The 27,298-nt window shown below is 45.5% G+C and overlaps 2 protein-coding genes across 6 annotated transcripts in view; one reads left to right on the top strand and one right to left on the bottom strand.

Annotated features, from left to right (window-relative positions):
• The first annotated feature begins 204 nt into the window (after positions 1-204).
• Positions 205-17,694, top strand: DENND11 (DENN domain containing 11). Of its 2 annotated transcripts, none has more exons than XR_010987798.1 (9): positions 205-455; positions 6,214-6,313; positions 7,337-7,495; positions 8,121-8,274; positions 8,529-8,667; positions 9,158-9,289; positions 9,451-9,601; positions 10,084-10,148; positions 11,230-11,259. XR_010987798.1 is itself a non-coding variant. In XM_068142179.1 (9 exons), the coding sequence occupies exons 1-9, from the start codon at positions 221-223 to the stop codon at positions 11,423-11,425; spliced, it is 1,335 nt and encodes a 444-aa protein (XP_067998280.1). In that variant the 5' UTR covers positions 205-220; the 3' UTR covers positions 11,426-17,694. The 2 variants fall into 2 exon arrangements, 1 of the variants encoding a protein (XP_067998280.1); XM_068142179.1 differs by having other exon boundaries at positions 10,080-10,148; positions 11,230-17,694.
• Positions 17,695-17,758: 64 nt separating this feature from the next.
• The window catches only part of AGK (acylglycerol kinase), a 38,383-nt gene continuing 28,843 nt past the window's right edge, over positions 17,759-27,298 (bottom strand). For all 4 annotated transcript variants that reach the window (XM_068142182.1, XM_068142184.1, XM_068142180.1 and 1 more), the window contains 4 exons: positions 26,710-26,807; positions 24,681-24,751; positions 19,810-19,894; positions 17,759-18,223 (listed from right to left, as the gene is read on the bottom strand). In XM_068142182.1, the coding sequence (XP_067998283.1) occupies positions 18,086-18,223; positions 19,810-19,894; positions 24,681-24,751; positions 26,710-26,807 (392 nt within the window). In that variant the 3' untranslated portion in view covers positions 17,759-18,085. The remainder of the gene's footprint in view (positions 18,224-19,809; positions 19,895-24,680; positions 24,752-26,709; positions 26,808-27,298) is intronic.

The following is a 27,298-nucleotide window of genomic DNA, read 5'->3' on the forward strand; positions in this document are numbered from 1 at the left end:
GCAGCTCCAGTGGCTTCCTCTGCACCGGCCGCTCTCCCCAAGCCGGTGAGGGCACCGGCAGCAGCAGGAACTCCAGAGCGCCCCTCGCCCTGCCCCTCAGCGCTCCGCCCCGCCCCGGAGCCGCCTCCCGCCGGCGGCCGGTGCGGCGCGGTGTTGCCGCGCAGCGCGGCTCGGCTCGGCTCAGCTCAGCTCGGCACCGTGCAGACGGCGGACAGCGGCCATGGTGGAGCGCGCAGACGAAGCGCCGCTGCTGTTCTGGGCCGAGGGCCCCGCCGTATCGGCGCCGCCGACCGCGGCTGAGGCGGGCAGCGGCGGCGGGCGGCGGCTCGGCGGCGGCTGGAGCGCGGCTTCTTGGAGTGGCGCGGAACCGGCGCAGGCAGCGGGCCCGCCGCGGACAGAGGCGGAGGAGGACCAGATCGTGGCCGTCTTCGTGGTCACCTTCGACCCCCGCACGGGTGAGAGGCGCCAGGGGCGGGCGAGAAGGGGCCTGGGTGGCCGGGCCTGGGGCTCCCCATGCCGCTGGCGTAAGATGGATGCGGGCCGGCGCCAGGCGCGGATTCCCGCGGGGTTCCCGCGGCTTGCATGCCGCTTCCCGCGGGGACTGATCCCCCGGCCGCGTTCGAGGCCAGCGGCGCCGGACTCCAGCGAAGAGCGGCCTGCGGGAGCCGGGCTGCCCGCGACCCCCACGGGAGACCGCTGCTTCGCTGCACGGCCGCCGGTCCGCCCTGCTTCGGCCGGCCTCCAGAGGAGCGCCGTTCGCCAGCGGACCGAGGGCCGCGGGCATCGCGGGGGCTTGCCGAAAACGAGAGCATAACAGGGGTTGTGCTGGATCGTCATCCCGCCGAGAACTTCTGACGGGAGCAAGGTGCTGCTCCGAGGAGAACAGTGGTGTGGGCAGGACCGAGCGAAGCTCAACTCGAGAGCGGGACATGCTGCAGGGATTCTAGGGCTGCCGCTGCGGCACCCGCTGCACTTCACACCGTGTCCAGACCTGGGACAGAGCCTCTGCTAAACACTGCCTGGGGTGGCACCAACCTGTTGTAGCATCTTGAGAGCATCCTGCCTCAATCATGTGGCGTAGACCTGCCTACAGGTATAGGCGATGGATGGCTAATACGGCAGTCACATAGGGCATCATCCCCACCAGCAGCAGTTGCATCTTGGCTATGTATTTCTTGGCGACCCATGTGTTTAGAGGCTGGCCTCCTGTGGGATCTCTAAGACTTTTAAGTGGAGTGCTGCAATCCAGGAGGGCAGAGGAGAGGGCAAGGCAATGCGTTTTCTACCTTTCACTGCCATATCCATCTCCTTTGGCACTGTCAGACTGTTCTGTCACATTTTACTGACAGGTTATTCACTTCAAGTTGGTAAATCAGCATTTCTGAAAACATCTTGACTTTCTTTTCTTTGTCTCAATGCTCTAGTGGTGGCCATCAAACAGGACACTGTGACACAAAGAGGAAGTTAGCACTTGCCTGGAATTTAACACAGGTCTGATGTCCTTTCTGATCATTTGGTCTCTTGACTGCCTGACACCTACCCGAGGTGCAGAGGCAAGAGTAGGGCATAACTGAAAGTCTTGGTACAATCAGAAAGTTGAGGAAGCAGGTTTGGAGACGCAGGAGCTCATTTGCATCCAGACTGGGGAGTCAACTCCTCTTTGTCAACAAGACAGTTTCTTAGTAAATCCATAGCAAAAGTAGGAGAGACAGGAAAGAGATCTTTAAAGCATGGTGGAGTTCTTCAGTGGAAGGGGCACATCATGCTCACATGAGGGCCCTGACAGCAAAGACTGGATCCTGTTTTTGAATTGAAAATCCCAAGGAAGTAATGAAGAGAACAGAGCCCCAAGTGTGATGTGCTGTCAGAAGTGTGCACTGCCAAGCAGCATGGCTTCTATGTCCTGAAACACCAAAGGGCTTTCCAGAGGTTACCTGTTTAACAGTGCACCAGATAAAGGTGTGTTCAGTCTAGAGGCCAGAAGCTTTTAATACGTCATAATCTGAAATGAGATTGGATATCATCTTTCCAATGATTAAAGGGGAGGTGCTTCTAATAAGTGTCCAAAACATGGAATAGTCCAGGTGACTGCAGCAGCAGGTTGTCTTTCAATCTGAGAGCATATGCCTTCTGCAAAGTGGTGAATTTTCTGGGTTGATAGAAAGCTGAGCTTTCTCAGGAGTTTGAACCAGCTGTTGCTTTGAATGAAGTCCAGGGAAATTTGGGAAACAAGCTCTTCTCACATCTGATGTGCAGTTAATGCTGGGTGACATCAGCTGTTGAGTAGTCTGTCAGGAGGAAGATTCAGCCTCCTGTTGCTACTCAACTTGTATGCTGAATGTAAGGAGCATGATAGGACTGTGAAAAACACATCACCAAATGTCAGCTTCACAGGTGGAGGGCATAGACTTGGAAAAAAGGATCTTGAAGCCACAGTGGTGTGAACTAGCTGGGGTCAGAAGCGGGATATGGGAATTCCTGGGTCAGTCACATCAAATGGCATGATGGACTTCTGTAACCTTCATCAGGGTATGTGGTCCTTGTGTGTGACATAAAGGAGATCCTGCCTAATAGGAGCACAGCAGACCTCCTTTGGTAGCTTGCTCAGGCATGTGAAAGGCAGAATTTCTGATGGTGGCTGGAAGATTAGTTCTGGCAGGGTGAGAGATGCTTTACTGTAGAAGGATGAAGTGGTTACTACTCTAATAAAGAACAGAACAGCTTTCCTCCTAAATTTGTTAGGGCTTGAAGCAGAACAGTGCTGTATATCCAGCAGTTTCATACTGTGAGTTCATAAAGGTAGGTTATGGGGTTGCCAGGCCACTGTTGTGCTTCCAGCATCGCTAGGACTGCTGGTGCTTGCGTGAATGGCTGAACATAAGAGCCACAGGCAGATTCTAAGTAAATGGTGCTGTCCTCACCTCCAGCATGGTGAACCAAATGTGGCACTTGAGAAGGAGCTCTTTCACTGCCACTAGAAAGATGGTTCTTGCACTAATGCAGAAAGTGAACTGTAAATGCAGTGCAGAGTGGGAGGCAGCCATGCCATCTCTCTGTTGCTCCTTGCCCTTTAACAGTCCCCTTCTTCAAGGAGTAATGAGTTTGGAATACATGGACACTTCAAAAAGCATGAGCACCAGCTCTGTGCAAATACTGCCCCTTAGAGAGCACAGTCACAAGGGATGGGGCTGCTGAATTCCCTAAGTGTGCATGTTCCCTCTGGGCAGATAGTTACAGAAGATCCAACACTGTCTTGGGCATCTGTTAAGTGTGGCTTGGCATTATGTTCCAGTATGGGTTCTTTCTGAAGCTCTTACTTGTCTTGGATAAAGCAAATGGCAAACAATAAATTTTTCTTTGGAAGGGAGGTAAAGATGAAGCAAATCTTTGGCAACATCAACTCTGTCAGATCAGAATAGTTGAAAAGTGGCTGAACCTCAGTTCTGTGATGGAGGTGATGATAATTGAGCCTGTGGAGGTCTCACACAATCTGTTACTTTAAAGGACGATGTGACTGATAGAGGGAGATGAGCAGGGAAGGGAAGGCAGCAGTTGGTTTTGCAGCAGTGAACATGCAAATACTGTGTTTCACTCTTCAGTGTTTCTTCCATGCAGGAAATGGAGCCAGTGTGATGGCCAGGTCACACTTTGTGCTTACTGTGTCCTGGCACAACATGGTAGCATTGCACTGCTGGGGACTTCAAAGATTTTGGAAAACATCTAGTGGTGAGGAGGAGGGCCGGTGATGATCACCAAATGCCAGTGCCATTGTCATTTCTGTAAGGATGTGAAAACCCAGGGGAGAGAAAAAAGAGGAAGAGGAAGACTCTTAACTCTGCACACCAGAAGCTGAGAGTGCTGGTTCTGACCTGGTCTGGAGCTGGGTGATAGCTCCTGAGTGATGTCCAGAGCTGTCTCTGAGCAAAACCACTTGCCCGCTTCAACAGGGCTGACTCTCACTTGGGAAGTTTGCCATGCGCGCGAGAGATGCTTTCTGCACAGGGAAGGGGCAATGCTTCCTGTTTTTCTACACTGGTCCCTCCTCCCTCCTCTGCTTTTTCGGGCAGGCTGGCAGTCGCTGTTGCATCTGGGTGAAGTCTATCCTTTGTTTGCTCTACTGTTCCAGCAGAACAACTTCCTTAATTTACTCTTTTATCTCTGCGTTCGTTCTCCGACTGCCACGTCGCTGCATGTTCATAGGGCAGGGTGGCCTGAGGAGCGGCCAGGAGCCCAGGTGTGAGTTGCTTGTCACAGATCCCATAAAAAAAAATAAATAGCTGCTTGAGAGGTGAGTTGGGTTTGTGGTTACAAGCAGATTAAGGCTCTGTTTCAAGATGTCTTTTCCTTATTGCTGCAGAACACTGTTTGGGCCACGTCCCCTTCAACACCTCCATAGTGGATATTACACCTGGCGGTAGGGTTTGGCACTAAACAAAGTCAGTTTCCTTCGCTCAGTGGCATTGCTACATGTTGATCTGTAGATAATGACCAGTAAGTGATTCTCTGCAAGGAAAGGCTTGAAAGCAGATCTGGCCCTAATCAGAATTTTGTGATTGAGAGATAAGTCATAAGCGTTGTGTTCCGCACCCTTTAAGGAAGGGTCTTGTGCCTTTAAAAAGCAAAGCACAGGCACACACATGCAAAACAACAAAGGCCAACATCTATATATAATATGCAAACCCTACAGGGGACTGCGCAGGCTGGCATGATGTCACCGGCTTTCTCTGCCAGCCTTTCACACGCTTCTGAGGCAGAGACACTCACAGCAGAGCTCTGTGGTTTCGCGTGTGAGTGCACAGGGCTGCGCTGGGGTCACGAGGCTGCTGCTGCTCCCAGCCACTGCGCCTCAGTGGGAGAGCTCCACTTGTGGACTAGAAGTGGCTACTTGGATGCAAAACTTCTCCTGTTGCCGTGCCTCATGCTGTGGTTTTTTGAAGTCCTTGCCAGGCAGGGTTGGGGGAGGTCTGCTGAATATAGTATCTATGTGAGAAGAAAAATAGCCTATTTAAATGTCAGTAGCTAAGCCCAATTCCTGCGTGAGAGTGCATGCATCTACTTGTGCAGTATGAGTAATGACACAAGACAGTCTTCAGAAATGAGGCTTCACATTTAAACATCTCTAGAGGTCTCAGCTAAGTGTAAGGCCCTTCCAAATGTACACTGTGTAAGCACAGCTGGGATGCTTGCCCCAAAGGGCAGTCCCAGAAGAGAGCATTGTCTGCCCCTGCATTGTGCTGAAGACTGTTTGCTTGCTTTGTTGTTAAAATGAAATTGCATTACTTCAAATGCTGTCGCAACGGGCTGGCTGACAGAGAATGGGAACTGAATGAGTAAACCTGGAGCTCATCATGGTGCAGTGGGAGTGTCCAGGTGAGCAAGTTAGACTCTGAAATGCTGGTATGGGAAAGCCTGAGAAATCTCATTTTTGTCTGTGGTAAACTTGCCAGCAGCAGGGCAGGACTTCACTACCTTTAGGGACTTTTTGTGACTTCCCTGATACCATCTGTTCCAAGATCTGGCTCCTCAGGTGGCCTTTTTCACTGAACAACTGCATGCTTTCTGCCTGAGCTGGCAGGTAACAGGTGTTTGCTAATCTCTATCCACATTGTAATCTGTGTACTTTTTCCTTTGGTTATTCTAGCATTCACAAATGTGATGCAGTACTTGGATCACCTCAGCCTCTGTATAAAGCTTTAGCTAACTCCTCCTAGCCTAAACTACATGTGATAAAGATGCTGGCTTAGGGGTTCCAGTTTGACCAACCCTCCCAAACATGGTGGTATGAGCTATTAGATAAACTCATCCTAAAGAGCAGCAGTCTATACTGTGAGATCTTTCTATGTCAGACACTCATGTTGTCAGCCTTAATGGAGCAGTGGTAATACCACAGCTCATCCGCTCTCTGGTAAAATTGTAGCTGCTCTGATTAACTGCATAAAGGATAAACCCACAGAAAGCACAAGCTCCAGAAACAGCTCCAGAAATCCTGCAATACCTGGGTGTTGTGCTTCGACAAGTAATGCCTTCAAGAGCTGTGTAAAGTGTGATATGTCAGCTACTGTCTGTGACAATTTAGACGTTCGTGAGTTGTGTTAGTGCACTGTTACTGGCATCCCAGTGATGTAAAAGCAACAAGTTACTGTTGATGGTGTTTGCCCTTTAGAAATAAGTACCTGTGTGCAAGTTTACTCAAACAAATTTGCTTCTTTGCAGGCAACATGGTGGAGTGGTGTTTACCCCAAGATATTGATTTGGAAGGCGTGGAATTCAAATCCATGGCAAGTGGGTCCCACAAAATCCAGTCAGATTTCATGTGAGTATGTCTGAGCTGTGCTAATTCTTTTTTCTCTTAGCTGTACATCTACAACACCATCCCTTCAGAACATGCAAGAAAAAAACCTCTCGTAAGACTGTATCTACCTGAGCCAAAGATGGTCTTCAGATACTCTCAAAATCCTGTCACATGCCAGTTAGCTGCAGGGATCTGTTGTATGATGGCTTTGGCTGTGGAGGTCAGCTGGTGAACAGGAAAGGCCACCTTTCTCAGTGGTGTGCACATTTTAATGTGCATTGGGGAGTCATAATGCACTGCCACAACTGGAACTGTCAGCAGAAGCCTAGGGTGAAGAGGAAAGAATGACAGAACTGAAATGGGAATGATTTTGCAGGAACTGGACTTAGAAAAAGGTTCTTAATTCTGCCCATCCTTTGGGATTCTTTGTCCTGATAAACAGTTATTGCTCACCTTCTTGATTGCTAGCTCCTTCCTTCAGTGGAAGGACAAGCTAGGAACTTTCAGCATTCCCATGCTTTCATCAACCCACTGTTAAAATGCAACAATGTTTAGCAACAAGTTAGTGTCACCATACCTTTTGCTTAGAAATAAGTTACTTTCCCAAAGGTATGTGACCTGAACCATTGCACTCAGAGTATGCTTTGAAATGTTGGCAGCCAAAACGTGACTAGGTAGATAGACTATACTCGCTGCTTCATGTACTGCAGACTGTTCATTTTGGAAGACCCTTGACTTGGGTATTCTGTTAGTCCTCCCCCCAAGTTCTTTCCCTGTGTTCCTTACCAGCCTGTAATATGGCTGGTGGAGGCTTCAGTGACAGGGGCACTGGGTGTTCATCCCTTAAATGTTGTGTCCTGTTCCTGAAAGGGCCAGGACACCCAAGGCCCGCCCTGAGCCCATTAGACAGCAGCATGGGATTTCGGGGGGGTTCCCTAAAGAAAGACCTGTGTTCCCAAATCAGTATTTTCAGTGGTCAGTCACCTTTCTTTCTCCCCCTTCCATGGTTTAACACCAAGCTCTCTGTCGTACGTTTGTCCCCAGCTACTTCCGAAAAGGGCTCTGCTTTGGCCTGGCCTGCTTCGCCAACATGCCTGTGGAGAGCGAGTTAGAGCGTGGTGCTCGCATGAAGTCTGTGGGGATTCTCTCCCCTTCCTACACCCTGCTGTATAGGTACATGCACTTCCTGGAGAACCAGGTCAGGTGAGTTCCCTTGGGAATGGGACTGGCCACTCCCTGCCTGGGAGAGGTCAGGTTGCCTCAGCAGAGAGCAGTTTTAGGCACAAGGAGAAACTGACTACAACACTTAGTTGTGATTTCTTTCAATGACTGCTCCTCCAGAAAAGACTTAGAGGATCACAATGGGAAAGAGACAAGTAACTGAATAGCAGCAGTGTGTACACTGCTAACAGGTTAGTCAAATGCTATCTAAACCCTACTTACTTTGTGCAACCGTAAGTGTCAAAGGGAGAGTTGAGAGAACAAGAAGTTCCCCTTTCCTCCTTCTGAAAACCGTTTTACTAAGGGCTTACAAAAGGCTAGGTGTGTGCTTCAGCTGTGTTGAGTGGACCTGGCAACGAAAATGGTGATGGTAGGAGGGAAAGCTGTCCCTTCCTGAACATATCTCAAGCAGGATCAGTACTACACATACATCAGCTCACTATCTGCTTCAGTCCTGCCCATTCTGTGGCTGTACTGAAAGCTGGTGTTATTCCTGGTGTTTCAGCTGCTCTCATGGATAAGTCTGTGCAGCTGAGGCATCCAGGACTCCTTAGCTATAACTGGCTTGGGGCAAGGCTCTAAATAAGTAGAGTCCTTTCTCTTTCAGACACCAGCTGGAGATGCCAGGGCACTACTCCCATCTAGAGGCATTCTATGATGACAAGAAAGGAGTTCTCCCTGACAGCAAGGGCACTCCCTCCTCTCAGCAACCTGTCCACTGGCTGCCATCCATCCACAGATACATGTACCCAGAAATGAAGGTAAGGCAGGTGCTCTGAGGCTTGTAGGAGTGGACAGTGTGCTGCTGCTCTGTGCTGCTCAGACTTCTTTATATAAGCAGTCACTCCAGTGCTTTGGAGGCTGCTTTAGATAAGATTTTGTTACTTAGACTGTTAAAAGCTGCAGTTCCGTCATTGCTCTGTGCTGGTCTTGCTCCCACATTTAGACCTAGCATCTGTGCATGTGTCCCTGTTTCACCTCTGAGCCATTTTCTTCCCCTTCCTTCCACCTGCAGATCACACACCCTGCTGGCTGCATGTCTCAGTTCATCAAGTTTTTCGGTGAGCAGATCCTTGTCCTCTGGAAGTTTGCCCTGCTGCGCAAGCGCATATTGATATTTTCACCACCCCCAGTTGGAGTTGTCTGCTATAGAGGTATGTTTCCAGGGACACTACAGAGCTCTGATCTAGTGTGCTGAAGCACTGCCTGTGGGTACTGAGGGGACAGACATCAGGCAGGTGTTCAGAATCCTTTGAGGTCACTGCTTGTGAAGATGCCGCTTGGCCTGCATTCACCCATCTCCTACAAAATGCTTTTCGTCAGGCATTTTGGGTAAGGAGATAACCTGGCACTGTTAAAGACAGTTCCTATCAGCACAGGGCAGTAAGAGTGCTGAATCAGTTTGTGGAACCTTTTCCAACCTTGCTGATACTGTAATACTGTGATCAAAACATGGGATTCCTATGGAACTGATTTATGTGCTATCCAAAACAGAACTTTTGAGAACTTTTGGGTCTTCAGGGGTGTTTCAAAACTCTCACCAATGATTTCATAGAAGTGTGTAGGATAATGGGATCTTTGACGTCCAGAATGCCCTCCAGGGAATCCTGAAAGCATCTGAAGATGTCCTTGTCTTGTCTACAGTGTACTGCTGCTGTTGCCTTGCCAACGTTTCTCTGCCTGGTCTTGGAGGAACTGTCCCAGAGTCCAAACCATTCTTCTATGTGAATGTGGCAGACATAGAAATGCTGGAAACTGAAGTATCATATGTGGCCTGTAAGTATGATGGATTAGGTGTGACATTTTGAACCAGGCTGCAAAATGTATTGAAACACCAGGCTGAAATCAAACTGATGAGAAATGGGACATGTATGGAATGATTAACTACAAAAGCAGGGAAAGCAACACGCTGCTCTGAAAATCTCTGGTGTTGGCAGGTACAACAGAAAAGATCTTTGAGGAGAAACGGGATCTCTATGATGTCTATGTGGACAACCAGAATGTGAAGACACATCATGAGCATCTGCAGCCACTCCTGAAAATTAACAGTGCTGACAAGGAAAAGTACCGGCGGCTCAACGACCAGAGGTAACAACAGGCATCTGAGGGGTCCTGATCCTGATAGGAGAGCAGGGTGATGTGGGAGAGAGAGCACACTGCTCCTTTGTAGTTTCCTTCTTGTCAGTATTTTCAAAGTTTCCCACTGCTTCAGCTCATCTCTTTGTGAGTCTGGTTCTGCAGTAGCTGACTGATGTGAGAGCCCCTGGGCACTCTGCACACATGCAGTCACTCTGCCAGTGAGCTGAAGGAACAGAGAAGGCAGGAAGAGAATCAGAGGTTATGACTCACCACTGGTTCACCACTGATCAGCAGGGAAGTGAAACCAGCCTGCTTTCTAGTCCAGTGCATTATAAAGACTACCCTGTTGCCTCAGATACTGGGGCAGCAGTGCTAGCCTGATTAGTTTCCAAGAACACATGAGAAATTTTTAGTTGTAATCCTTGTCTTCTCAAAATGCTTTCAGGTTCACTGTAGGTATGTGCAATTAATACCTCCTTTCTCTCAGGCAGATGTTAATGTATTCTCAAGAAGTGGGTGAGGATTGTAGCTCCTGTGAAGAGGACCTCTTCATCTTGTGAGTGGCTTCCTCTAATTCTTATTAGGTCACTGTTAGGTTTAGGGTGGCTTTTTCACTGATTTCATGTTGCACTGGTTTGGCATATTATGAAATGTCATGGTTAACGTAATTCCATAGTCATCTCTCTTCCTCTAGGGATCCAAGAACCAAACTGGTTCTTCCTCTTCAGATCATCTTCCTTTCAATTTAAGAAGCCATATACAGCCCTCTTATGTGCTGAGACAGAGGAAGGAATTTTAAAAACACAATTGAAAATGCAAGAATCCCCTCCCCTCTCTGAAAACACAAACACTGCAGGACTTCTCATGCCAGAACTTTTGGCTCTGTAAAGGACAATGTCTGCAGGAAGCAGGCATTGTACCATGCTCAGGGAGGTAGCATGGAGATAAGACTTGCACATGAAGGATTGGCCCATTGATGTGGCTGGCTTTGTACTTGGCAAACAGAGGAAGCAGAACGGGGTGTAGAGGGTGAAGTATGGAGTTAGATAAAAACCACACCTCTACCTCCTCTCAAGCCCTTCACTGCCTGTTGCTATTCACAGTCTGCAGCCAGGTGAGAAGTAATGGGATAAAACTCAAGGGCTGTTGGGGCAGAGCTCTGATTGTTGAGCTGCACAGATGTGGTCAGCACTCTTTCCAAACAGCTTTACATGTTCCTAAGAAAACAGTAGGTAAGAAGCAGCTCATACTGTTGCATTCTGTGCCAGCAGTGGAGAATTTATTTACCCAGTGGCTTACAACACCGTTTCCTCCTTTGCTTTATGGGAGCTATAGGTCTGATGTACCTGCTTGGTTACCACAAAATACACAAGCTGATAAAGTGGCTTGCCTCTGGAGAGTGAAACGCTTGCTGTAAATTGGCCTCTCAGAAGCACTGCTGTTACTCCTTCTTCCTTGTTTATTCTGGGTCTTCTGTAGGGTGGATGGAAAACTATTACAGTGCCATCCAAGAAGGTGGGATCTATGATTAAAAAGGGCTAATATATGTCTGGGGCTCTGCTGTCTGTTTGGGGGGGGTCCAGTTGCTGTCTTTTGGGGGGCCCAATGCCATCATCTCAGCTGACTTTACCCTACAGGTTTTTCATGGAGCAGAACAACCGCATCTTTCAGACACTGATGGAGGTGTCAGCTAGCCAGGACAAGACACTGACAGCTGACCATGCACGAGGCATGGGCCTGGATCCCCAAGGGGATAGAAGTTTCCTTATGGACCTGCTGGAAGTATATGGCATTGATGTTATGCTAGTCATTGACAACCCCTGCTGCACTTAAACCAAGGACAAGAGAGATGAGGAGCAAAGACCACTTTTTAAAGACTACTAGACACTGCTTAGGAGGATCACTGGAACTCACCACAGCCACTGGACAGATCTTGTTTTATTTAATAGCTTTGTAGGGAGAGTATTTATAATTTTACAATAGAATGTGATTTTATTTTCTTCCCCTTAGCTTCCCAATGAGGACTTGCTTCAGGGTTGTTTTCTTGGTTTTGGTCTTTCTTGTTCAGTTGTGGGTTTGTTGGGGTTGTTTCTGATATTTTGATAGGACCAGTGGCACTTTTGCACCAATCCTCCCTGTTGGCAGTGACAGCTAGGTTTTGGCCTAGCCTGGATGCCTGAGGGCTGAAGACTTCAGGAAAGCACTTTGTCTGATGGGGACCAATGTGAAATGCTGTAGCTGAGCTCTCAAGACTTGATTGGAAAACCCTCCCATCATCATCCTCTTTCACCTGGGGACTGCAGAGAGCTTCAGCACAGGCTGTTAGTGGCCCAGGTTCATAAAATATCTGTCCTACCATGTTTATTGGTGGGGACACTTGAAGCAGTGATAAAAGAACAGGACTTTAAAAACCCTTCACTCAACTGAGTTGGAATAAAGCCACCCTTCCTCATCAGTGGCAGAAGCATGTTTGGGATAAGGAGGCACTACAGGATCATGCCACTTTGCTTACATGAGCTGCGTGGTTTCACTTCCAACATTTGAGGAGGTATAAACTGGTAAAGACTGTACCTACCTGTCTCATAGCTGGAGAAGAGCACCATCTCTGCTTGATCCCTCCTGCCACTTCCTCTGGTTTTCAGTTGGATCACACCTGCTGCTTTGGTTCAAAATCTTCAAACCAGCAAGAGATGGTCTCCCATTTAAGAGGGACCAACACCACTGAGCCACCTTGCAGTCAGAATATTCTCCAGCCTCAGCTCAGATGGTGCAGGGCCAAACTGAGTTGAACTCATACATGTTTTAACTAATGTCACTAGCCCTTTGTTTGTAGCAGACGGTACTTGTCACTCCTTTGCTTTAACACTGTCTGCTGATCCTCCTTTTGTCAAGCAGCCTTCAGCACTGCCTGCCACTATCCTTGGCTTTGTGTGAGACACAGAGCAGTATGTGACCTTTCAGCTGCAGAGCTTCACAGTTTGCAGGAGGTTCCCCTGGAGTTTGGTGTTAACTGGCACAGCTGCTAGAAGCAATGTCTAACAGCAAGCCTTTCTTTTTTTTTTCCCCTCCTGGGTAGTGAAGCTGTAGGACTAGATGGGAACAGTGTTTTCTTACTCTGGTACCACGGGAAGAATAGGATTCAATTCATGCAGACCCAGTGGTTCCCACCAGCAAGGTTATCCCAGTAAAGAGTAATCCCTTTGCCATGCAAAATCCAAGAATGGTACTGTGGGTTCTAGGTGGGACATGCTGTTTTGCACCAAATCTGCCATCAGCTTTAAGCTAACTGTTCTTCCTGAACTGTGGCAATAGCTAAATTAGCTGCTGTTTTCACCACAATAGACTCCAGCACCCATGCAGCCTCTGCAGTTGAAAACTGTAGCTGATGTATCCATTTGTGGTAGCATTTTAAAGGATGAGACAGAGCCTGAGCCACCAAGGTCTCACCTGCTAATTCTTCTTAAAAGCAGGTAAAGACAAGTTCTCCAAGTAGCCCCTCTGTGGATTATCAAGACTGGCATATCCTGGTTTTCCTTGAAGGCTGTCTGCAGCAAAGGCTTTGCTTCCTGTGGATGCAGAGGCTTTAGTGAGGTGTGGGATCAGGGGGCTCATAAGAGCTTATTGCACAGTTCATGGGTATGAGCTTCAGCATTTTCTATTCCTGTGTTCTGCCTGTCTCTGAGCAGTCACTCCCCTGCCTGCTTTTTCAGAGCTTTGGATGTTTTTGTTCAGGAGAAAACATGCTGCTGCTGCTGCTTGTATTGCCATTTGCTCACAACTGCAATGTAATCCTCTTTAGAAGGCTGGGGGGAAATGGAGAAAGGAAAAGAACAGAGCAGAATATCATTTCATGGAAAGATCAGTTTCTTTCCCTTGAGAAAGCACTGTTTTTCAATTGACAGTTCTAGTCCAAAAGTGACCTACAATCTCCATACTTTTTTCTAACTTCCACTTCAGTTTTAACATGCTCTCTGCAGTGAAGACTCCTGAAGAGACATAGATGGCACTGTATTGCTGTGACTGACCTCAGATATATAAAAGACAAAAAAGGAACTGAAACTAGTCTCTAGCAATCCTTCCTCTCTCTAGGAGGTTTGCTACATAGTTTAGCTGTGGTCAGCTGTTAATAACTTTCTCTTCGCTTCGATGTCAGTAGTGTTTTGCTGAGCTAATTAGAAACAAACCTTTGTCATTGAAACTTTATAGCCTCTGCCATCAGAAGTTTTTTAACACCCTTCATCAGAGGACTATGTTCATAAGCTGTCAGAACATCAGGTCTGCTAGAGCCCACTGAGCAGAGCCTCCAGAAATTAGTGTTTGTCATTTATTAAACTTACACTTTCCAGAAACCAGGGCTTCATTTGCTAGCAGTGGTGTCAGTGCAGAAGCATCAAAAAAAGCAGGTAACTGTAAAAGCAGCATCCATGCCACATCCCAGCTGGATGGCTGTAGCCTATTTTGCTCTCCCTTGTAATTTTGCTTCTTTCCAGCCTCTCTTGGCAGGTGACTGCTACAGAAGTCAAGTAGCTGCCAGACAGAAAACAGAACAAAAAGACACTCTCTCCCAACTCTTCCTGGTTTGATTAATTGCAAAAGAACTTTCCTTCTGCACTCCTTTTCTGTGAGGCATTGCTTTGATTGTTGTTGCATGTGGAAGATCCTTGATAAATGGCTACATAGTTCAAATGGCCACAGCCTGGGATATGAAGCTTGTTCAGCAGGCTGGTTTTGTTTGGAACCAGTTTAACTAAAACTTACCCTTCCAGGAGACAATATAATTCAAGATAAAACAGTTAAGTGCAGACATTTAAAATCCCCTCCTTGGAACTTAATGTTTGCTTTTTGAATACTGGCAGCTGGCAGACAGTTGCTTGGGTGTATTTTGAATTAAAAGAGGGAGTTAAGTGTGGCATAAGGTAGGATATTGCTGATTACTACAAAATTCTCTTCTCCATTTGTACTTTGCCTTTACAGTGGTGCCTTTATTTCTTTGGGTGTGATGCCTCTGGTCAGTTGCTTGTGGTCAGAGCCCACATTGAATGGCGCTTACAGTAACCATCTATGTACTGTGCCCCAGCAGACAGAGTCCAGTATGTTCCTCTCTAACACCCAAGTCACAGTATAGCCATTGCAGGTTCACAGTACCTGCTTGAGTTTAAACAGGAGAGCAAGAGGTTCATAACTGCATCTTAACTCAAATTGCACTAGAAGTATATAATCAAGTAATGAGTTATTACTACTTGTACTATATGGATTGGAGGGTAAAGCTTAGGAGAGAAATAAAAGCCGAGTTTTCAATCTGAACAAAGGATACCATGCCAGACATTTGATTCATGCAAAAATCTTCTCACTGCAAGCTTAGACCAAGGTGTATAGAGCCAAGTACAATTAAGAACTATAACAGATATTAAGAGAAAGGCATTTTACTGAATTAAGACTTCAGATTTGTCTTAGAGACATGCTAATACCTTCTTTTCTAGCACATACGAAGTTGCTGCTCCAGTGTATGTTTGAGTTAATGGACATGCCTGTGACAAGAGATGAGCTTGCCTATCCAGCATCATTAAGGGCAGAAAGTTCCGTCACCTTTTCAAAAGAAAGGAGCTTATTCTGTAAAGCAGTGTTACTGTGGTACTTCTTCCTTTTCAAGAACTGCCAAAGCTAATGGGTAAAAAGTTAGAGAAGTAGCTGTGGCCCTCTTGGTGGTAGACTATGCAAGAGACAGGCATGCTTTGCTCTAGGAGGTTGAAAGGCAGTAGTTTCAGGAATAGCAGGGCAAGAGCACTCTATCCTAATTCCAAAGCCTAAGTACAAAGCAGGCTAAGCCAAATTCTCTCATCACAGCTATTACTTCTAAGTTAGTTGCCATCTCTACCCTCTCCCATCCCCTGCCCAAAGCTAGTGGTCTAGTGATTATGGGAGAAGACAACATAAATGTCCTTTGTGAGGGACTGGAATGTACTGACTGAGTCATGTATCTGTCTAAACCAGAAGGTACCAGGATTTCAGGTCCTGGTTATTGCAACATGTCATTAACATGGAAATGTTTAATTGTGGTGAAAATATATAGGTGCCTTGGGCTGGTCCAGCATTAGGTTGTTATCCTTCCTTTTTACTCAGATTACAGTATTTTAAGCTATTCTAGAGTGGACGCTAAGTTGAAGCCAGGAAAGGTGTTTCTTGAGTGGGATCTAGGATTCTACTCCTTCCTGCCTTGGTGTTTTTACCAAGTTGTTTGTCTGCCTCTCAGACAGAATCATGAGAACTGAGTCCTTTCCTCAACACCATAGGTAGCGAGTTCAGCCCTTGCTTACCTTATGTAATGTTTTCTTCACACATCCCCTCTGCACATTGCAGCTCAGAGGTCTGGAATGCACAATGGAAGACCTCTGGACTGTAGAGGAAGGGGAAGAATTACTTGAATGGTATTTATAGAAGATACTCAACTTATGGTGATAGGATGATTTAGCTATCAGCCTGTCTCAGATGATTCTTGGTATTTAAACAGCAGAACATCATTAACAATATAATTTCTGAAGGGAGCTCTTGGTTACCCTCAAGCAAGAAATCACAGTGCAAAGGGAGCTATGTGTCTGATACTATGGAAGAGAATTAGTCCTTTTCCCTGTACACATGAACTGGCAGCTAGTTCTTGGCATCTCACCCCTTGCAGCAGGCTGGTTGTAGTTCTAACAACTCTGATGTTGTTTGCATCTTGCAGATCTGTGGTTGCTCCCATAGGCCTGTGGCTGTGTAGTAAAACTGCTTACTAAAACATGAGTATTTTTAAATACAATTAAAGCTTACCTTTTTGAAATGGCTGCTGCCTTGTCTTTCCTGCCACTTAAGAAAAAAATAAATACAAAATTGCTGATTTTTTTTTTACAGAAGCATCAGCTTGAGGAAGAACCCAGTGAAAACTGCCCCCAACTCTGAGTGAGCCAGTGGCTGCAGAGCAATATTCCAAGTGTCTCTCTGGCAAGCAAAAAGCAGAGCACAGCCAACATGTTCCTTGGGGAGTGACCCAGAAGTCCTCAGGGCACTCTTAATTGCTGCAGGTGAAAGACACAAAACAGGCCCTAGCACCAGCTTACCTATTCAAAAGAACTAGTAGGTCCCTACTCCCCTAGATCTTTAGTCAAAAAAGGGATGAGTGCTAGTCTCAATAGCTTAGGTTTCTCCACAGTATAATCAAGGGAAGGACAGCATTCAGACTGGTTCCAGCATCATGCAGAAAACAAACCCTACTTCCCCTTTCAGAGCATTTTGCCTTTAGCAAGCTTCCAGCAGAGGATGCTGTTGCAGCAGCTTGCAGCCACGATGGTCTTCAGCAAAGCTGCTGGAAGTCAGTTCACTGATGTCCTCATTTTGATTACAGCAAAGAATCAACAGATGAACATAGAATAGATCACAGTGTAACACAGGGACTACATACAAACAACTCTCACATCAGAAAAAACAGAATTGATTTTTTTTTCCTTCCAGTTGGCAAGGCAGAATCATGTGAACTTTTAAGTTATAATAAGGGCAACATAACCTTGCCTAAGTCAATACTATTTCCTTTCAGCAATGAAAGTGAGGTATAAACAGAAGCTCAGAAAAGCAACAAAACTAATTACAGTACCGAGGCTCAAGGGGACGTAGGTTGCATAAGGAGTGGTAAGCACTGTTTACAGAAGAGAAGAGCAACCAGACACAATGAAAAATCAATGTTATTTGGATGCCCTTTTTTGTATTATACTACTACAGGAATAAAAGGAATACTTACAAAAGAAGACTAATTTTGCCTGTTGAGTCTTTACACAGGTACTCCACAGAGCTTTGAGTCAATGATGACATTTTCCCATTTGCTTTTGTGTAATACACCTACACTTGATCAAACTAATGTATTTCTACAATACTCTTAGCTGGAACTCTGTGCAGTTGAATCCTGGAAGATGAAAAAAATAACAAATATCCAGAAGTACAGGAGAATCTTTAAGCTTCCTCTGAAGCTTTGTATCACCCACCTTGTAATTTATTTTGTGATAGAACAGGTAACCGGCCACCTGTTTTGTGGCAATTCCAACATGTGATAGACTTCTTTAGCATTACTCCTTGATAAGGATTTTATTTCCAAGATCCCAGGTTTTGTGTGGTAAAGTAGACTTGAAACACAGGGATAAGCATGCTTTCATTTCACTTTAATATACAATTGCATTAAAGCAGTAGCATCTGACACAGTGCTCCTCCTGCAGCATCGAAAATGGAACATTGATGACTTCTTTGGGGAAGGAAAAATGATGCCATCAAGCTAACATGCATTTGCCAGAACTTTGCATTTTTAACCCCTTTAAGATTATCCACATTGGCTGCTTCCTGTGGAAGTACTTTGTACATAAAAATGGCCACGTGTCATAATGGTCTGGTGGGATTATCAGGCTGGTGAAGTCCCATGTGCCTTGAAGAGAGCCTGACAGGATTGGTAAACACTGGCCTCTTTGGCATGAGTTCTCATTGTACTGCTGCATGGAGCATCTGGTCTCTCCTCCTGGGATCACAGAAGAACCGGAGTTTGCGGGGTAATAGCTTCACCTCCACAGGCATAGCTTCATACTCCTCGCTGTCGATGCCGAAGGACCCCTCAGTGCCCTGTGTACAGAGAACAGTGCTGATCAGGGCTGCAATGCTGTAACACTGACACCTGATTTTACTAACAGAATACTTAGCTGGGTCTTAACCAAGATGACTCTCTCCCTAAACCATCCAGCCCATTTGGCTCAACACCACAGCGAGAGCTAGCCTTCACTGCACGTAACATACTGAAACGTCTGTTGCATAAGATGTTCCCTCACCTAGTTGCTAATTGGTGATAATTAAATGCTGGAGAACTTTAATGACCCACATTGTTTATACTGAAAGATTCTTTGCTATTGGAACTACAATTACATGCACTTAGATTCTGGTCTGCCAGTGGTGTCACAACACAAGCTAATCTGCAGAAGTGCCTCTTAAATAACTCCTATTAAACCCAGGCTACAAACACATTTTGGTATTGTTTTACTATATTGATCTGAAACATGAGGCAGAGGAATTTACAGGTCAGGAATTACTCAGCAGTAGATTCTTTTAAAACATTTTCTTTAACACTGATGAAGTCACCAATGATTAAAACCATTTATCACAATGGCAGGTTGCCTTTGCCTAGAGAAATCTGGTGACTGCTCGGCATGCTCTTGGCTCAAGGTAGGGCTGTGTTATATGGATACTCAAGTTCCAAGTGAACTTGTACACCAGGACAGCAAATCAGATTCTCCACCTGGATCAACACACCCACTTGTGTGCAAAGCTAGTAGGACTACTCTGAGCTGTCTCCAGTTCTCTGAAGATCTTAGCAGCAGCTGCAGTGTGAACAGCTTGTTTTGTACCACAGCCCTTACATCTCAGCAATACTCAGCCCAGCACTGCAGAGTATTATTTCAGAAGCCTAAAACTGGCATGGTATGAGCTGTCTAATCATGACATCATAATTCATGACTTTCACTTGGTAATGACACTTTTTTTTTTAATCTTTTGGCACATTCTATTCTCTCTCAATGTGGAATATTTTGCTGAATGGCAGATCACTGAAAGCCAGAAATTATCTATGAGACTGATTCCATGTCCTTGTAAAAACAAGCAACTGTCCTCCCCAAGGACACAATAACAGCCTCTTCTTTCTAAGAGGCAAAAAAATGTAATCTAAATTACACAGGGGACACAGTTTTGACTTCTTTTTAAGTCTCACTTATGAATAGTTTTGAGACAATTCCCTGAGTGATCTGAACTCCATTGCTTTGTCTCACCTTCATTGGTCCCCACAAGGCTTCTAATATTTATCTTCCCTACAGCACACTCCCTTGTATGATGTACACACATCCTTCATACTAAGGAGAAGAAGGTATGCATACACAATACACCTGAGTAAGAGACCCTTTACAACCACCACTGTGGTCTACATATAAGGTCTGCCACTATTTACTGGCACAATAATGCTCCCCCTCTGGTTTACAGACCACCTGGGAAATTCCAGTATGAGGCTCCTGGCCAGGGACTCAGTTGCTGCACTGAGGAACCGTGTGTTTCACTAACAGTATAATCAACCTCCCAGATTTGGAGTAGGGATTTCTCAATGTGTAGCATCAACTGGTACAAGGAAATAAAGTGACAGACTATTCTTAGGTCCCTTAGCTTCTCACCTCTGGAAGTTGCAAGATACATCTGCTGGCTTGGATGCACTGACTCCCTTCAGGGCACATATGTGGATCATTCATCTTTTGACTTCTGTTCAAACCAAAAGAGAGGTAAGGTAAGGAGACATTTCTCTCAAGAACATCATTAGGGACATGTCATTGTGGGTTGGTAAATCACTATGCATTTGCTAAGTTTACAGGTCCTGTATATACACAAATATTTGTGGGTTTAACTGTGAGGAAGTACAACAGAGATTCCCTCTTCTGCTGCAGTCAATACATATCAGCATGCACTGTCAGCTTCTATTCTGAGGCTCACTGAATATATTTCAACACATATAGCAGTTCTGTGCTTCTCACTTACATGCTGAACTGTACAATTCCTGCAGTACCTACCATCTCCTCATATTCCATGCTTCACCCACATAACTCAGCAGCAACCTAAACAACCCTAAGACAAGAAAACCTGGTAAAATCATAGCTCCATTTAATCATTAATTCACCATCTAAACCCCAAACAAGCTCCTCAAAAAACCCTTCTCACATCCGCATCAGCCAGCGGGACATTTCTCACCTCCTGGTTTTATGTCATTCTTGTGAAGAAACCCCTCAACATCATCACTTTATCCATTCCAAATAACGTATCTGGTGTTCTAAGTTACTCTCTCTTGGTGCCTATGAGATTCTTATGATGTACTGTACTCAGAAGTGTTACTTTCCTTCTTCTATGCATGTCAAATGGGAGCACACAGAAGGCAATTACCAGTCTTAAAAAGCTGGTGGTGCAAAGTGCCATGTGGTCTTGAAAGACTTAGGTTGCTGTCTTGTCACTGCATCAAGTGTTGAAGGAGAGTGTTGTGATTCCCTCTCCCAGTGTGTGCTGCTGCAGAGTAAGAACAAGCTCTTGACTACACTGGCCTACCTCTGGCCCCCTAAATGAAGGCACACATAACATTTTGGATAACCTTTGACAAAGGTGCACCACACCTGGCAGTAATCCCTCAATTTGGACCCCTCTCCAGACAGCAACACATGAATAGCAAAGGGAACAACAGAGAGTTACAGTATTAATACATCACAGCTCTCAAGCCTGACAAAGCTATCACAGATATTCCTCTGAGGGCAATGCCAGCTGTCCACAACTTTTCTTTAATATCAGTCTACAGAATAGAGAGGAAAGTTTATTTAAATACTGCCCAGGAAAAGAAGTCACAAAGACACATCACAAACTCCCTTTACACCAAGTCTTCTACACGTTGAGGAATGCAAGCACCTCTTAAAAAATATCACAGAAAATCCCAGAGAAAGGAGAAGGGAGGGTTGAAACAGGAGGTAAGAATCAGAGGAAGAAAAGCTAAGATACCAAAGGAAAGGGCAAGGAAGGGCAGAAGCAATATTAACTGTGGAAAGTTTGGTTTTAATCAAATATGTATATATTAAAAGATTAATGAGTCAATGTGAGGGAATTAAATACCCTCCTGGCAATATAAATGATAAATCATTGATGGCATGCAATACTGTCACTTTATACACTGCTGCACAAACAAGCAGCAGGATTTCCCATTCCAGTTTAACCTGCTCCAAGTTTAACATACATGGTCCTGGTGAGCAAGTAGATTTTTTGGTCCATGACAGTAAGTGAGGCTCTACATGGATACCATTATGGGGTCAAGGTAAGTTCAAAAGAAACAAGACATGGAAATAAAGATCAGTCAAAGGAGAATGCTGGTAGGTCCAAATAGACACAGCTCCACTTGCAGCGATTGCCTCTTTAGTGACCCAGTATAAAAGGATCTGAAATAATCTCAATTTGATTCAACTTCTTACTCAAGACAAAGTAAAACAGGAACAGGCAAGATCAAAGCCTAACAGCAACAGCTTCCATTAATTGTTTTATCCTGCTCCATATGCTGAATCACAAAAATGCAGGCAGGGAGAAAACCACTGCAGATAGCACACAATTTGAACCAATTTTCATCTCCAGAAGCAGCCAGTGTTAAAAGATTCAGAGTAAGGCTCTCTGACCAGAAAACTCAGTCTTCTGCACTGTAGCTGGTAACTGTATTCCTCCTCTAGAGTGACAGCTGTCTATACCTTCATATACATCATCTATGGTGGCTACTAGAATGTGGATTACTGATGCCACACTTCCCATCTCTCCTTCCCTCCAGCACTTCTTGGTAAGTGCTACAGTGTAACACCTGTTCTTCTCCAACCTGACCTTGAACATCAGCTGTATCCCTGGCTGCACATGTTTGTTCACACAAATCTGATCCATAGCCAGAGAGCACTTTCACACACTTGGGATGACCTACTCCTGTCTTTGAAATCCAACAGTAGGTGCCCTCCAGCCCTCTGATGAACATACACACTCCCACTGCCTGAGCCTGAACTGTAGTTTCCCACTGGATGTGTGATCCATCAGCTCTGATCAGCTGGTGTCAGTGATCTCTTCAATATAAAAAGCCCTTGATGAGGTGTTTTCCCTAAAAATATCTTAACCCCTCCAAATTCTGGTGAAGTTTAAAAATATGCATTTAAAAAGAAGTAAAAAAAAAGACAACAAAAAGCAATCCCTGGTGGTGCTGGGCAGTGGGGAGGCTCTAACAACTTGGTTCAAGCCTAGCGGCCAAAGGGCACTGTGCAATGAAGAGTTTCTCTGAAGACCCTGGTTTAGCCTTGCAAATGCAGGGCATATTTTTCTGTTCTGACTGCTCTCTGAAGGACTAACCAGTCCCTCCTACTGCTCTACCACTCCATACACCACTCTTTCTTTGTTACCTACAGACTTCTTGGGCACTATTAAATGAAAAGAGTTTGTTTCTTTGAACTTTGCCTCAAAAGCAGCTCAAAGTTTTTGGACTGCCTCTAATTAGGTCCAGCCAGCAGGGGCAGGCTAACTCTCATCAGAGACTTTTTTCTGCATGACAGCATAATTTCAGTCAGAAAATGTGACATACTACTGTGTGAAGCACGTCCAGTCCACATGGGAGATATCCCTTCAGTGGGTGTGTGTACACTTGAATACCCCTCCCTTAAATCACACAAATTCATCCATCCTTTTTCTGCTACCCAAGTGTCTAAGAGCCCAGAACAGCATCTGCTTTACCTTTCTCCTTTATGAAGCCATGCTGCCTTCTGGCCTTCAAAGCAAAGACTTCAGTCCCAAGCAAACTATGGTCTACGCGGCTCATACAAATTTAAAAGCAGTGATGGGTGCTAACCTGACCTATCCTGTATGCATAGGTCAGAAGTTTCTACACTCACTGAGGCTCAAGTAAAGGTCCTGCTGCTGCTATTAGTATCATATACAAGACACACCGGCGGGAATTACACTAGGGTGACGGCAAGCAAGTAAATCTGTGCTTACACCTTTGAACTGTTTTCACTAGGGGGCGCTCTAGGACTGGACAACAGCGGTATTAAAACCGGTAACGGGCAGAAGAGCACTCTCGGATTCAGGAGGAAAATCTGTTGCTGGTAAAAACTGCACTGACGATGCAATGTAAATGCTAGCGGGATTGTACAGAGGAGCTGGGAAAAAGCAGCTCAGATTTGTGTCTCGTGAGAGCAGGATGAACAAGCACACTACAGACAATACTCCAAGCACAAAGGAAGCAACACATTCACTTATTTCTACAGGCTGCTTCCTCACACCTGCAGCCTTCTTACTCCACATACAAGCAGCACCAATACCTTTGCATGAAGTCTCTGAGTTCACATCTTCCAATGGTTCTTTCACTTCAGATGTAATTTCTTACAAGGGCTACTGAGTCAAGGGAGCTCTTCACTTAGAAGCAAGGCCACACTATCAGAGTTCAAACAATGGCAGGCACCACTAGTACAAACTTACCAGCTCTGTGACTTCTCAATCCATTAAGCAGACAGGATTACAAGATACTGAGGATGCCTATGGCTGCCTATAAAACTACAAAGCTATGAGAGCATTATCCAAGTAGTACTGATCAGCAGCAAAGGGGAAAAGGTGAAATATGTAGCAAACTCAGAACCTAGGAAGAACTCCAATCATACTGCTCTGCCTTGTTTCCAGAAAGAGAAAACTAGTAGGAATTTTAAAGAACAAGATCAGAATAGAATCATAGAGTCATCAAGGTTGGAAAAGACCTGTGAGATCATAAATTCCAACCTGTCACCCAAAACCTCATGACTACTAGACCATGGCACCAAGTGCCACATCCAATCCCCTCCTGAACACCTCCAGGGACGATGATTCCACCACCTCCCTGGGCAGCACATTCCAAAGGCTAACAACTCTCTCGGTGAAGAACTTTCTCCTCACCTTGAGCCTAAACTTCCCCTGGCGCAGCTTGAGACTGCATCCTCTTGTTCTGGTGCTGGTTGCCTGGGAGAAGAGACCAAACCCTTCTGGCTACAACCACCTTTCAGGTAGCTGTAGACAGCAGTAAGGTCTCCCCTGAGCCTCCTCCTCTTCTCCAGGCTAAACAATCCCAGCTTCTTCAGCCTCTCCTTGTAGGGCTGTGCTCAAGGCCCCTCCCCAGCCTTGTTGCCCTTCTCTGGACACGTTCAAAAGTCTCAATGTCCTTCTTAAATTGAGGGGCCCAGAACTGGACACAGGACTCAAGGTGTGGCCTAAGCAGTGCTGAGTCCAGGGAGACAATGACTTCCCTGCTCCTGCTGGCCACACTATTCTTGATGCAGGCCAGGATGCCATTGGCCTTCTTGGCCACCTGGGCACACTGCTGGCTCATGTTCAGCTGGCTGTCAATCAGTACCCCTGACTGGTGTCCTTTGCAGTTCTCTGCTTCTGAATTTTGCACAAGATCAGAGAAAAAACACCAGTATGCTCCAACTCATACAGAGATTCTGTCATCTTTCCAGAGCCTTCCCATACTCACCCTCTGTTTACGAACTCTCCTTTGCTGACAGTGTCTGCTTCAATGCAAATATCCATGAAGTCTTCAGTGCGCTGTGCAAAACAAGGATTCAGAAACCAAGCAGTTATTTCAACATGCCACACCCATGACACTGCATCATGCTCACAACACACCCAGTCCTGTGTCCCACAAAAGGAGGCAGAAGATGCCTTTCTGCATTTCATGCTTGTCTTCCACACTCGACAATGGTACTATACAGATAGCAATATCCCACTGATGACTGCTCAACAATAAACATCAGGAGAAGGAAAATCAAGATTCACACATTTGTCATCTTGTCACATTTCACACACTTGTTCAAGACAGTAACAGCACATCACTTGGGTTTTCTTCTGTGGACAAAGATTTCTAATCAAGAGGTCTTTCACGAATTTCAGACCAACGACCCAACAATCTGGCCACCAAGCACCACAGCAAGAGAATTTTAAACAACACAAAATGGAAGTCAAAGTGTTCTTGCTATCATTCCCTTGAACTCCTTACTCGGCTTCCCTTCTATTTACAGCCTGCCTTTGAACCAAGTATAGGTAAAGCTTTTGCTGGGGAAGCAACTTTGATTAAGATTCATTTCTTATTTATTTTAACATTTCTGTCCTGGCACAAGTCCTAGTGCAGATGCAATCAAAATGACAAAAGTAAAAATAAATGCACCTAATAGCGTAACTTGGTTTATTTCCGTGCTCTATCTGCAGAGGCAAGCTTGGCACTATCTGAGCTGCAGCTATATGGCTTTATCAGCTTCTCTTCAACGGGACAGCCTAGGCATGAATCTGAGGTGAGACAGAACGACAGGAGTTGGTGACAATATTCAACAGGCATGCCCTGGTATTGATTTGAGAGAGCTGTTGTTCAGCTTTGATGGCTACAGGGACAATGGCTTCAAGAATGGGAGTTAAAAGCAGTTGTAAGGGGTTCACAGCTATCAAGAAAAGAAAAGATGCAGTACCAAGATACTTCCAGCTCTAGAAACAAAACACTACTACTGCCCTAACATAAACTCGTCCATCTCTTTAGGCTGGGTGAGAGATCAGAGCAATCTGCATCACTGCTTTCTTCAATACCAGTACTGAAGTGCATTTTGAAGGCATAAAGCAGAAGAAGCAAAGAGCAAGAACTAAAGATGTGAAGGGCCAGTCTGTGCAATGTGATACTTTCACTTTACACCACTGACTATAACCCAGTTCAACAACCAAAACCATTCTCTTCAAGTGCCACCTAGAAACCACTAAAAAATAATCCAAGTAGTAGTCTCCATCTAGCTTCTACCATAACTAGGACATTGATGAAGAACAGACTAAAACCTATGCAGTACATTGTAAGGAGAAAACAGGAGGAAATTTTAAGGCTAGGTTTGCATGGCTGGTTTTTTTTCATTTATCCTACAAAGATAATGTATCAATGTACCACAAATTTTCAGGTTCTTAAGACTCTGAATTCTGAGCAAGAAACATGTTGCAGTAAGTTCAACACCTTCTGTTAATCTGGGTGTAGTGGCAGAGTTTTCCTGCAGCTATGAGGAAAACATGAAAAGCAGCTCACCAGTACAGGATCACTGTTACCATTTTCCAATAAAGCTGAAGACTGACATCTACCCAAATGGCTTCCACAGCAATGGAGTGTCACCAAAACACACACATAAGCCAAAGAGAGGTTTGAAAACAGTTAATGAACAGCAGGGGCATGCTGAGAGGTTATGACAGGAACAGTTCCCTTGCTCCTTTGGTTCTACTATTCAACAACCACCTGCACCTCCTGTCCCTCAAATTCAGTGCAGCCCCTGTCTATTCCTGTACAGAGTCTTCCCAATTTTACATGGGTCTCTTGTGGTTCTACACTGGCTCTGACACTTGCCCATCCCTGGATTCAGTCACAGGCCCGTCCTCACACGGGGCAGTAAGTTTTATTTATGTAGAAACAAGAATGGGAGGTTAGCAAGAAAGGAAAGCTTTAGGCAGGCAGCATTTGGAATCCAGTTGTGCTATGGCCTTACCATTAGATCCAGATGCCTGTTTTGAGTTGCAATGGAAAGCTCAATAGTGGATAGATTCAACTCTTCCCAGTCCTCTGGGGAGACCTCCTGGGGAATTTCTGCAAATCCAGAAGATATCAGTAAGTGGAATTTAACTACGTAGATCATTTCACTGCTAAGAAGCACAAAATACCAATGCCAACCACAAAAATCACTCAAATCCATTGTGAACCACTGGTTTTGCCTCTTTCAAAGGTCAGTATCTCACAAAAAGGAAAAAGGAGCTTGCAAGTACTGAAGGAAAGGCATAGATAGTTTCTCCTGCTCCTGTGTGAATGCTGGTGCTATCAAGCACATTATATGGCAGCCCTATGAGTCCTTATGCCCAGGGATTAACAGATCCTCTGGGCTTGTATTGCAGGAACATTTAGAAAACACCTGAAGCACTGCTACTGAAACCCAGGAATCCAATGCTGAAGATGCTGTGGTAAGATGTGCTCTCTACATGAGGAAACTCCACAGTACAGTTCTCCGGTAAAAGATGCACAGTTCATGCTTCTGTCTAAAATCACCTCTTCTAGCCAAGAAGGAATGAGAAGGACTTGGTATC

The sequence above is a fragment of the Melanerpes formicivorus genome, unplaced genomic scaffold, assembly GCF_026170545.1.
Source record: "Melanerpes formicivorus ecotype bairdi unplaced genomic scaffold, bMelFor1.0.p_v2 SCAF_8, whole genome shotgun sequence".
In the NCBI taxonomy this organism is placed as follows: Eukaryota; Metazoa; Chordata; class Aves; order Piciformes; family Picidae; genus Melanerpes; species Melanerpes formicivorus.